Source organism: Myxocyprinus asiaticus, chromosome 39 (genome assembly GCF_019703515.2).
Source record: "Myxocyprinus asiaticus isolate MX2 ecotype Aquarium Trade chromosome 39, UBuf_Myxa_2, whole genome shotgun sequence".
In the NCBI taxonomy this organism is placed as follows: domain Eukaryota; kingdom Metazoa; phylum Chordata; class Actinopteri; order Cypriniformes; family Catostomidae; genus Myxocyprinus; species Myxocyprinus asiaticus.
Window position 1 is genome coordinate 36,913,402 of NC_059382.1, and position 12,560 is coordinate 36,925,961.

The 12,560-nt window shown below is 39.2% G+C and overlaps 1 protein-coding gene across 5 annotated transcripts in view; it reads right to left on the minus strand.

Annotated features, from left to right (window-relative positions):
• The window catches only part of atm (ATM serine/threonine kinase), a 132,700-nt gene that overhangs the window by 55,385 nt on the left and 64,755 nt on the right, over positions 1-12,560 (minus strand). For 4 of the 5 annotated variants that reach the window (XR_007895294.1, XM_051678490.1, XM_051678491.1 and 1 more), the window contains 2 exons: positions 5,728-5,905; positions 4,503-4,611 (listed from right to left, as the gene is read on the minus strand). Coding sequence is in view for 4 of the 5 variants with exons in the window: in XM_051678490.1 (XP_051534450.1) it covers positions 4,503-4,611; positions 5,728-5,905 (287 nt within the window). In the remaining variant the exon portion in view is untranslated. Of the gene's footprint in view, positions 1-4,502; positions 4,612-5,727; positions 5,906-12,560 lie in introns of those variants that run through there. The other variant, XM_051678493.1, reaches the window with a different exon arrangement.

The window sequence follows — 12,560 nt, forward strand, 5'->3', positions numbered from 1 at the left end:
TCCTCCATAATGATGTCAGAGACTGATAAAGTCATACAGAAAACGATTACTTTAAGTTATTGCTGCTAAAGGTCATTCTACAAGCTACTGAATCATAAGGTGTACTTAGTTCCATTTTGGCTTTGTTTTTGTGAAATAAATCATGACACGGTGTAATATGTCATGTGTTGTTGTTCATCTGAGGCTGTATTTACCTAATTTTAAGACCTGCTAAGGACCAGATGATTTTTATTATGTCCTGATATGTAAAACCATAGAATAAGGAGGGTGTACTTTCTTTTTCCCATGACTGTATATATACAGTTGTGCTCAAAAGTTTGCATACCCTGGCAGAAATTGTGAAATTTTGGCATTGATTTTGAAAATATGACTGATCATGGAAAAAAAACTGTCTTTTATTTAAGGATAGTGATCATATGAAGCCATTTATCATCACATAGTTGTTTGGCTCCTTTTTAAATCATAATGATAACAGAAATCACCCAAATGGCCCTGATCAAAAGTTTACATACCCTTGAATGTTTGGCCTTGTTACAGACACAAAAGGTGACACACACAGGTTTAAATGGCATTTAAAGGTTAATTTCCCACTCCTGTGGCTTTTTAAATTGCAATTAGTGTCTGTGTATAAATAGTCAATGAGTTTGTTAGCTCTCACGTGGATGCACTGTGCAGGCTAGATACTGAGCCATGGGGAGCAGAAAGAACTGTCAAAAGACCTGCGTAGTTTCAAGGAGCACAATACTTGTTGACCCCTCTCCAAACACAGCGCTTATGGTTGTGACCATAAAGCTCTATTTTGATCTTGTCACTCCAAATTACAGTGTGCCAGAAGCTGTGTGGCGTGTCAAGGTGTTGTCGGGCATATTGTAACTGGGCTTTTTTGTGGCATTGGCTTCTTTCTGGCAACTCGACCATGTAGCTCATTTTTGTTCAAGTATCGTCGTATTGTGCTCCTTGAAACAACCACACCATCTTTTTCCAGAGCAGCCTGTATTTCTCCTGAGGTTACCTGTGGGTTTTTCTTTGTATCCCGAACAATTCTTCTGGCAGTTGTGGCTGAAATCTTTCTTGGTCTACCTGACCTTGGCTTGGTATCAAGAGATCCCTCGAATTTTCCACTTCTTAATAAGTGATTGAACAGTACTGACTGGCATTTTCAAGGCTTTGGATATATTTTTATATCCTTTTCCATCTTTATATAGTTCCATTACCTTGTTACGCAGGTCTTTTGACAGTTCTTTTCTGCTCCCCATGGCTCAGTATCTAGCCTGCTCAGTGCATCCACGTGAGAGCTAACAAACTCATTGACTATTTATACACAGATACTAATTGCAATTTAAAAAGCCACAGGTGTGGGAAATTAAACTTTAATTGCCATTTAAACCTGTGTGTGTCACCTGGTGTGTCTGTAATAAGGCCAAACATTCAAGGGTATGTAAACTTTTGATCAGGGCCATTTGGGTGATTTCTGTTATCATTATGATTTAAAAAGGAGCCAAACAACTATGTGCTTCATATGATCACTATCCTTAAATAAAAGACAGTTTTTTTTTGCATGATCAGACATATTTTCAAAATCAATGCCAAAATTTAACAATTTCTGTCAGGGTATGCAAACTTTTGAGCACAACTGTATGTATGTATATATATATATATATATATATATATATATATATATATATATATATATATATATCTATATATCTATATATAACTAATATATATATCTATATATAACTAATATATATATATATATATATATATATATATATATATATATATATATATATATATATATATATATATATATATACACACACAGGTGCATCTCAATAAATTAGAATGTCATGGAAAAGTTCATTTATTTCAGTAATTCAACTCAAATTGTGAAACTCGTGTATTAAATAAATTCAATGCACACAGACTGAAGTAGTTTAAGTCTTTGGTTCTTTTAATTGTGATGATTTTGGCTCACATTTAACAAAAACCCACCAATTCACTATCACCCACCAATTCATTCTAATTTATTGAGATGCACCTGTATATATATTAGAGCTCAAAATTTTTAATTGCGATTAATGATTTTTCATAGTTAATCGTGATTAATCTCAGATTTTAAAAGTGCTAAAAATTTGACTTATTATATACTGTACTTATTTCCTGTCAAAATGCATTTATTTCCTTCTTTGGAAAGAACAATGCAGTAGAACAAAACAATATGTAACAATGTTTTATTAACATTTTCCTAACTCCACAGTACAAAAACAGTAATTCACTAAAATAGCACCAATTCAAGCAACATTAAACATTTACCAAAGTCTAAGTGGGATGTTGACTGATTGATAGAACTACTATTCATTGCAATGCACATTAAATCCCTTAAACCCTCACTCCACAATATTTGTCGTCATCAGGCTGTCTTTTCACTCTGGATAAAGAATGTACATGATTTGTTTCAGGGCAGCAAGGGCAATGTTGAACTCCATATGAAAAGCGAGTCTTGTTCTGCTTTTAGCGCTAGCACTGCCGATGGAAATATAATTAATCTGAACTGTCTGGTAATCATTAGCTGACGATTCAGAAGCTTGGCGGCAATGGGTACAAAGTTGAAATTCTGTTAAATTTGAGTGGAACCTCAACAGAGGCTTGTAAGAACTGACATGCATGAGGTAAAATTCTGACTTTCAAAAGACTCAAAGAACTTATCTTTTGTCACAAGTCCCATGAGCGTTTGTTTTATAAAAGGTCCTTTCTCCAACACAGACTCACTGTTGTGTGTTTGTTTGTAGTGTGTGTACTAGTGTAATGTCCCCTCTGGACACATCGCAAGCATTCCACCCTCTAACCAGTGTTCAGAGCTCACACAGAGCTGAATAAAATGTCAAAATCTAATGTCAAAACAGTACATGCCTTAATCGCGATTTAGAAAAAATGAACGCGTTAACCATTTTAAATTAATTGCATGTGATAACACCGACAGCACTAATTAAGTATATTAATACATATATTACTTAAAGGATAATCCACAGCTAGGTGTGCGTTAAACGATTCTATTTAAAGGCTCTCTGGAATACTCAATTCTTTTTGGTCAATGGCGCCACCTAGTGGCCTGATATTTCAACAACCACAACCACAAATTCACGTATCAGACTGCTCATCTGGGTATTAAAAGCCATCTTTACTTCGTTTTGGATCCCTGAGTGATCTCTACAAGTAAACTAATAAAATAATTTCAACTCAAATCAATGTTGCATATGCATTTATTAATTTATTTGGCAAGTACAGGGTTCCCACTCGTCCTGGAAATCCTGGAAAATAAATTTTATGAGCATCATGCATGCTTTGGGTGTGTGTATGTGTAGTAGATGACAGAGCAGAGCGCTCTGATGCATGCAGCACATACAGACTATATATTAAATTAAATCAATAATTAAATTAATAGCAATCACACTGGGTCATGTAGCAAACTGCTTAATCCGGTGGTGAGAAACTAAGTAAAAAAAAAGTAAAAACTGGTATCATTGTCCTCAACATGACCCAAGGAATGTAAATACACCAGTCTCACGATAACAGGCCAAATTATTCAAAAGGTATAAGCATTTTTTAACATTTTGTTATATTTTATTATATATCCAATTCATTCGTAAAATACAGCATTTTACGACAAAATTCAAAATGGCCAACTCTCAATAAGGACGACAGGAACATTGGGTATCGTTTGGCTCTGTATGCCAGAAGGAATTTAAAGAGACCACACTCATGACTTAAGGCCAAACACTTAAAAGAAGTTAAAAGCTTATAAGAAATAATTTCATATTTCTTGACCTTAAGGTAATGCTGCACCAAAACTGCTTGAGATCCCTCAGGGCATGTTAGCAAGCTTAATTTAGAATAGCGGAAAATCTAGTCAGCCAGAAATTATAACCATGGGGTCCATTCCAGTCGGCATAAGCCAAGGAGTCAGAGGGGAAAAAAATAGTTTCTAGGCCTTACAGTTCAAAAGTTAGAAGTACGTTTAACTTGTGTATTTAAGTGTAAATTTGAAATGTTGGTGGCACAACAGGGTTTGAGTTAGAGACTCCAAATTGGCCACCGGGAATGTTCAGACTTTACCCTACCATTGTACCAAATTTCAAAAATTTTGACAATACTTTTCTATGGGCTGCCATAGACTCCCAGTCAGAAATTAAATTAGTCAGTCTTGCCATTAAATTTGTAGATGTTTTACACAAGAATGATTTTGATATATTAAAAAATATTGTAAACTTTTTACTAACATAGTCCAAAGATGATCTGAACCAAATTTGGTGAAGATATAATAAACACTGTAGGACTTCGAAAAAGTAGGTTTTCAATGAAATTCAAAATGGTGGAAAAACAGTATGGCCAACCATGATTCTCTGCATTACTCAAGAAATCTGAAAAGAAAAGGGTCATGGCAATAGGACGAATGATACTTTGCCCAGACAGAACGTGATGAAAATGAAAAGTTGTCCAACCTTCCTGGTTTCACAGGGCGGCTCTGCTGTCTGAGGTAGTCTATGACTGCCAGCATGCTGCGAAGAGAAGGTTTATCTAACAGGTACTGGATACCAATATCTGTGTTCCCTGTTAAAACACACACACACACAAAAAATCCTCTTAGAGACAGTACATAATCCCTGCTAAAAGAAATAAAGAACCTGTTTAGTTATTCCAAAAATAGGGCAGGTCCACAAAACAGTTGCATCATTTTTTGCGCGTGATATTTCAGTGCAAAAACCTGTGTCTTATACACTAACCACCCACAATCCAGTTCAGCAGGCACAATTAGTGCTGAAATTGCGCTGTGTCTTGAGTATTTAAATTAAATCATTGTCATTCCTTTCCACGCAAACACTATCATTATCTATGTAAATTAGGCTCATTTTGGATTGCGTTTTATTCAAATAAATTGCCTGGTGCAATTTAGATCACGTTATTATAGCAAATGAAAGCAGGCATAAAATTACTTTTATTTACAAGAGATGTTGTGAAAATTCTCAACCGATCAAATTAGCAGTAATTCATCAAATAGTGAATAAATAATAAAAAGCATATTTACCGGGCATAATTCATTCTTAGTGAATTCCCCCTAAAGTCGAATTTAAAAATCATTCTCGGTTTTCAGCCCAGCGTGTCCAGAATTTTTATTTCAGCGCATCACTAATTTTTACTACCAACACCAATGTGACCTTTGGTGTAAAGGCCTTGCTGCCACCTTGTGATTAAAATTTGCCCAGTAGATTGAGTTTCTCCAGTTTAGGAATATTCCTGATAAGGCATTAAGTTTCTCCTTTGATCCTTGTTTGTTCTTTGACTCAGGAGGAGAGCATAGGGTTGGGAAACATTTACTGAGTAAATGGGCCATTGATCCTGTCCCACACAACGTCATTCAAGTCTACACATTGGTGGCGTAATGTAACATAGACTGTTGCCTATGTAGTAGTCTGCATTGAAGTCTGTACCAGTGTGGGCTTCGCAAAAGGTCTATTAAGGCCACAAAAAGGGCAACATGCCACAAAGTGACAACATCTCATGGACTTACAGAACAAGCATAATTGAATGCCACAAAACTGCAAATCCACATCAAGTGCACCATTTAGGAGAGAGCCATTGAAGGCACAGTCAACAAACACATCCTATAATGTGGCAAGTCTTCTGCAGTCTACTGGTCTATGCTTTGAATATGACAAGGTTTTGTACCTGAGTCAGAGAGCATGGGTGTGGTAGGACGGCTGGTGGATGTGGATGGTCTGCAGCACTGGCTGAAGAAGCTCTGGATGTGTGTAGACAACAGCTGCCTCCAAGAGCCGTCCACATCTCCCAGAAGAATATCATGAACAAACAGTGGCAGCATCCTCTGGCAGAAATCAGTTTTTACCTGCAGCAGTAAAGAGTTGTGGAGTAAGCTTGCAAAATGCAAATTTGCATTTTGGCTTTTGAGTCAAGACAAATATGCGGCACTTTCCACTATCAGGGTAGAAAACAGGGACTGAAACTATTTTCCTTTAAATGAAATGTCAAGGTACCTAACCTTCAGAAAATGTTAACTGTCAAGCTCAGCAGGTCAAAATAAATATTAAATGGGCTGTTTTTCGTGCTATTGATTTTATATGAGGGTTGTAATTGTGTGACCAATGCAAACAAAATTTGGGACATGTCAAATTCAGTACAGTTTAAATGGATTGACTGATTTATGTGATTTTGTAATTTTATAGCAATAAACAAAATTAAGGGGCCTGGGTAGCTCAGCGAGTACTGACACTGACTACCACCCCTGTAGTCACGAGTTCGAATCCAGGGCATGCTGAGTGACTCCAGCCAGGTCTCCAAAGCAACCAAATTGGCCCAGTTGCTAGGGAGGGTAGAGTCACATGGAGTAACCTCCTCATGGTCACGATTAAGTGGTTCTTGCTCTCAATGGGGTGCATGGTAAGTTGTGCGTGGATCACGGAGAGTATCATGAGCCTCCACATGCTGTGAGTCTCCGCGGTGTCATGCACAGCGAGCCAAGTGATAAGATGTGCAGATTGACTGTCTCAGAAGCGGAAGCCACCGCCTCAACCACTTGGATTGAGGTGAGTAACCACGCAACCACGAGGACCTAGTAAGTAGTGGGAATTGGGCATTCAAAAATTGGGGAGAAAAGGTGATCAAATAATAATAATAATAATAATAAAAAAACATTTACATATTTTTTTATGAAAAAATACATTACAATTATAATAAATAAACTACACCAGCAGTAACAGGTATCTAGTAACAGGGTTTCAAATTTAGTATAAATTAAACTGTCACTAAGACCCTGTTTACACCTGGTATTAAGATTTGGGTGATCAAATCACAAGTGGTCAGAGTAAACGTGGTACAAAACATTTTGTGATCGGATCACAAAAACCACATACGGAGGTAGTCAAAAGCACTTGACCACATCACACTCGAGGCGTAAATGCTAATCCGTCCTGAACGCATCCCGGACAGCAGTGAAGCGCCACCCCTCACCTGTCAATCAACCATGGTTTCTTTGTGTTTTATTGACTATTTTTGCGGTCTATTATCATGCAGTAGCACACTGACATAGAGATTGATGTATGTCGTCATGAAATCAGAGAACCTACCCTCGAAATCCATACACATTTATTTTGTACATTTTGAAAAAGAAGAAATAATGATGAATTTGCAGCTGAGTTCGAGGCATTTCTGGCCAACGCATTCAGACACACCTGAATGTTTCCAGAGGTGATCACTTCTGAATGAAATGCGAGTTGGATGCACAGAAAGTGGAGGGAGTTCTTTCATATTTTTTTAATGCAGCCATTTTTCAGAGGTTTATTTGCATGTACATCACAAGTGCTCTTTATTCTTTATATTTAGTGTGTAATTCAAAATGTTAAAATTTTGTGATCTTTTACTCGCTTGTTTCTCATTCATCTGCATCGGAAAGTGTTTTGTGTGTATTTGCTCAGCTGCAATGTAAGCTAAATCATATGGATCCTTTTCACGGACTGTGATCAGGCATTTCAGCCTTATTTAGCAGCGTAAATCTAGCAAACATTTTTTTTATATTTGCCTTTTTTTATTATTTATTGTATATTTAAATGATACATACTTTGTATTATATTACCCTAAATAAGTTTAAAAATTAGCTACCCCTGCTGCAATTAGGTTTCTAATAGAGCTGCTGAGGGAGTGACAGATCATTCGGTCTCTTTCTCTCTTTTGACTGCTGTAATACGCCGCTCTCAATTTTTTTCTTCTTCTGGAAAACTGTTTGATTTAATTTAATATATACAACAGTTAGTTCCGGTCCTCGAATCTGATTGGACGAGAGATGTTCCATGAGTACTGATGGTCTCACACCATCAACACTTGGACGCTTCACATTGTGTATCACTCCACTTGTGTTCGTGGCATTCTCAAAATCAAATCAAATCACTTTTATTGTCACACAGCCATATACACAAGTGCAATGGTGTGTGAAATTCTTGGGTGCAGGTCCAATCAACATAGCAGTCGTGACAGTGATGAGACATATACCAATTTATAATAACATCAAATTAACAGCACAATTTAAAGTCTAATATACACATAATTACACACAACACAATATACAAATAATAACATACACTGTACAGTATACAATACACACAATACAGATACACATTATTCAATAAAAAAAAAAAGTATATATAGTAGTAAATATAGAATGTACAGTATTGTACTTTATTGACATTCAGGCTGTCAGTTGATAGTAAGTTGTTAAGAGAGAATATAAATAATAATAATATAATTTATGACAGTCTGGTGTGAGATATAAGAGTAAGAGTAATAAAGTGCAGTGCCGATGTATTTTGATCGTGGGAGATCAAGAGTTCAAAAGTCTGATTGCTTGGGGGAAGAAGCTGTCATGAAGTCGGCTGGTGCGGGTCCTGATGCTGCGATACCGCCTACATGATGTAGCAGTGAGAACAGCCCATGGCTCGGGTGGCTGGAGTCTTTGATGATCCTCTGTGTTTCTTCACACACCGCCTGGTATATATGTCCTGGAGGGAGGGAAGCTCACCTCCGATGATGTGTCTGGCAGTTTGCACCACCCTTTGCAGTGCTTTGCGGTTGTGGGCGGTGCTATTGCCGTACCAGGCGGAGATGCAGCCAGTCAGGATGCTCTCTACAGTGCAGGCGTAGAACCGTTTGAGGATGTGGCGGTTCATTCCAAACTTCCTCAGCCGTCTCAGGAAGAAGAGGCGCTGATGAGCCTTCTTCACAACGACTTCAGTGTGGATGGACCATGTGAGTTCCTCAGTGATGTGGACACCCAGGAACTTGAAGCTGCTGACTCTCTCCACTGGTGCTCCATTGATGGTGATGGGACTGTGTTCTCTGTCTTTTCTTCTGAAGTCCACCACAAGCTCCTTTGTCTTACTGATGTTGAGGGAGAGGTTGTGCTCCTGACACCAGTGTGTCAGAGTGTGCACCTCCTCTCTGTAGGCTGTTTCATCATTGTCAGTGATCAGACCTAAACCGTTGTGTCATCAGCAAACTTAATGATGGCATTGGAGCTATGTGTTGCCACACAGTCATGTGTGTACAAGGAATACAAGAGTGGGCTGAGAACACAGCCCTGTAGGGCTCCAGTGTTGAGGGTCAGTGATGAGGAGATGTTGCTGCCTATTCTAACTACCTGGCGTCTGCTTGACAGGAAGTCCAGGATCCAGCTGCACAGCGAGCTGTTTAAGCCCAGAGCCCGGAGTTTCTCATCTAGCTTGGAGGGCACTATGGTGTTGAATGCTGAGCTGTAGTCTACAAACAACATTCTCACATAAGTGTTCTTTTTTTCCAGGTGGGAGAGAGCAGTGTGTATTGTAGATGCAATGGCATCATCAGTGGAGCGGTTGTTGCGATAAGTAAACTGCCATGGGTCTAGAGAGAGAGGCAGCACAGAGCAGATGTAATCTCTGATTAGTCTCTCAAAGCATTTGCTGATGATGGGGGTCAGAGCAACAGGACGCCAGTCATTTAAGCAAGTTATTTTTGATTGCTTTGGAACAGGCACAATGGTGAATGTTTTAAAGCATGTGGGGACTACAGACAAAGAGAGGGAAAGGTTTAAAATGTCCGTAAAAACACCAGCCAGCTGGTTCGCGCACGCTCTGATGATGCGGCCCGGAATGCTGTCTGGACCCGCGGCTTTGCGGATATTCACCCGTCGGAAGGATCGGGTTACATCCGCTACAGAGACGGAGAGTGAACTAACCTCTGTAGCTTCGGCCGCGAGAGCTCTCTCCGTGAGGGCGGTGTTATTTCCCTCAAAACGAGCATAAAAAGTATTTAGCTCATCCGGGAGAGAGGCAGCGGTGTTAATGGCGGAGTTTTTATTCCCTTTAAAGTCCGTGATGATGTTAATTCCCTGCCACATGCTTCTAGAGTTGGTGGTGTTAAACTGTCCTTCAATCTTGTTCCTGTACTGGCGTTTTGCTGTTACTGACTTGTTTATGCTCCTCCGTGTTCCCGGAATTAAAAGCGGAGGTCCGCACATTAAGTGCCGCGTGAACATCGCTGTTTATCCATGGTTTCTGGTTCGGATAGATCCGTGTTGTTCTGGTCAGAACGACGTCCTCCACGCACTTTTTGATGAAACACATTACGCTATCAGCGTAAAGCTCGATGTCATCATCAGAGGCGGACTGGAACATCTCCCAGTCTGTGTGATCAAAACAGTCCTGTAGCGTAGATTCTGATTGGTACGACCAGCACTGGATCGTTCTGAGGGTGGGTGCTTCCTGTTTCAGTTTCTGCCTGTAAGCGGGCAGAAGCAGAACGGAAGAGTGGTCCGATTTGCCAAATGGTGGGTGGGGGAGGGATTTGTAGCCATCCCGGAAGGGAGAGTAGCAATGGTCCAAAACCAGGTCCCCTCGTGTATTAAAACTAATGTGTTGGTGGTATTTTGGTGCAACTGATTTGAAACTGGCTTTATTAAAGTCCCCGGTCACAATGAACGCGGCCTCAGGGTGCACGGTTTCCTGCTTGCTTATAATCCCATACAGTTCCTTGAGTGCCCGGTCTGTGTCGGCTTGTGGGGGGATGTACACAGCTGTGATAATGACTGCTGTGAATTCCCTCGGTAGCCAGAATGGTCGACACAGAAGCATGAGAAATTCCAGATCAGGAGTGCTTAAAGACTTGATAGAATGTACGTTCCTCTGATCACACCAGGAATTGTTGATCATAAAACATACACCACCACCTCTGCTTTTACCTGAGAGGTCTTTCGCTCTGTCCGCTCGGTGCACGGAGAACCCCGCAGGTTCAATGGCTGAGTCTGGAATCTCCGCAGACATCCAAGTTTCTGTTAGCCAGATAATGCAGCAGTCCCTCGTCTCTCGTTGGAAAGAGATCCGCGCTTTCAGCTCACAGAGCTTGTTATCCAGAGACTGAACATTTGCCAGTAGAATACTGGGTAGCGGGGGTCGATTTGCATGGCGTCTTACTCTGATGAGAACGCCAGCTCCGTTTCCCCTTTTCCTCCTGCGTTTCCGCGTCAGGACTGCACAGACAAAGGGCTCCGCTTGTGCCTTTGTAAACAGTGGGTCTGCATTGAGGAATTTGAAGTCCGGTTTACGGTGTGTAATTGCTGAACCAATGTCCAAAAGTGTTTGTCTGTCGTAGACAATAAGGCAGACAACATCCAAGACAAAAAACATAAGAACTGTGAACAAAACAAACAAAACACTACCATGTTGTGTCGGAGCTCACAACGCAGCAGCCATACTCAGCGGCATTTTGAGCCCATCAAGTGTAAGAGCAGTGCAGATGAGTTAAGAGCTATCCATCTCTTTACATTTAATTTTAAGACATTACATATTTTAGCCATCAGGTGGAGGCAAAAGACCATTTTTATGTGTAATATGAGCCAGTTGGTGACGTGAAGTGAGTCAGCGTCACTGAGTGTTTACATTCAACAGCACTCCGTGATCGCTCGTATTCCTCCTACACTACTAAAGCCAGGAAATAGCTTTAAATTACTTTAAACTAACAACTTCAGCATTAAGGCTCATCACAGCTGAGAGACACAACAGACTGCGTAATTACACAAACTCAAGGCACTTACTGTGATTGCCTGCGGCCGAAACACAGCAGTGCTGATATAGGGCCATATCACACTCTTGCTCGTGTGATATTGTTTAATTATCATCAAAAGGGTGTCAAAATAATACATTTATTATAACGTTAATCAAAAGAAAATTAAAACAAAAATAAGTATTATTAATAATTTTTTTTTTTTTTACCATAACACTGTATTATTTTTATAAAATAAAGTGTTTTTATACAGATCCTGGCAGGACAATCTAAAATACTACATATGTGTTCTTTTTGTCAAATAAAGTGCTGCACAACCAAGCATCACAGATGTGATATTTTGCTTAAATATAATAAAATTATTATTTATTACTACTAGTATTACTATATATATATATATATATATATATATATATATATATATATATTTTGTTTTCATTTAAATTAAGCTTGTATTTTGGCAGAAGTGAAGCCCTTTCAGTTTCTGTGTTTTTTATGGTAGCTTCTCACCTCTGGGTCATGTAGCAACCTTTTCCAGTGTGATTATGAAACCGTAAAAGACTGTAATTGAAATATGTAGTCTGCATGTGCTGCACGCTTTAAGGTGAATGCTCGTTCTGCTCTCTGCCATCTACCACATACACAGAGCACACAGCGTGATTATCATGAAGTGTGTTTACAGTGTATGAGAAGCCGGCATCACACATTCATTTTGAAGCGTGCAACAAATACAGACTATACATTTACTTCAACAAATAGCAGCCTATGCAGTTTAATAATCACACTAGGACATATGGTTATTTTAATTTGTGCTCTGAATGTTTCCGCAGATGGTATCAGTTTTAGGTATAGGAGCATTTTTACGAGAAAAAGTACATGAGCACATTATCAGACCCAATCCAAGTATCAGTAAAACGACATCAGTACTTTTATATAAGATACTGTATGGTTTAGATGGT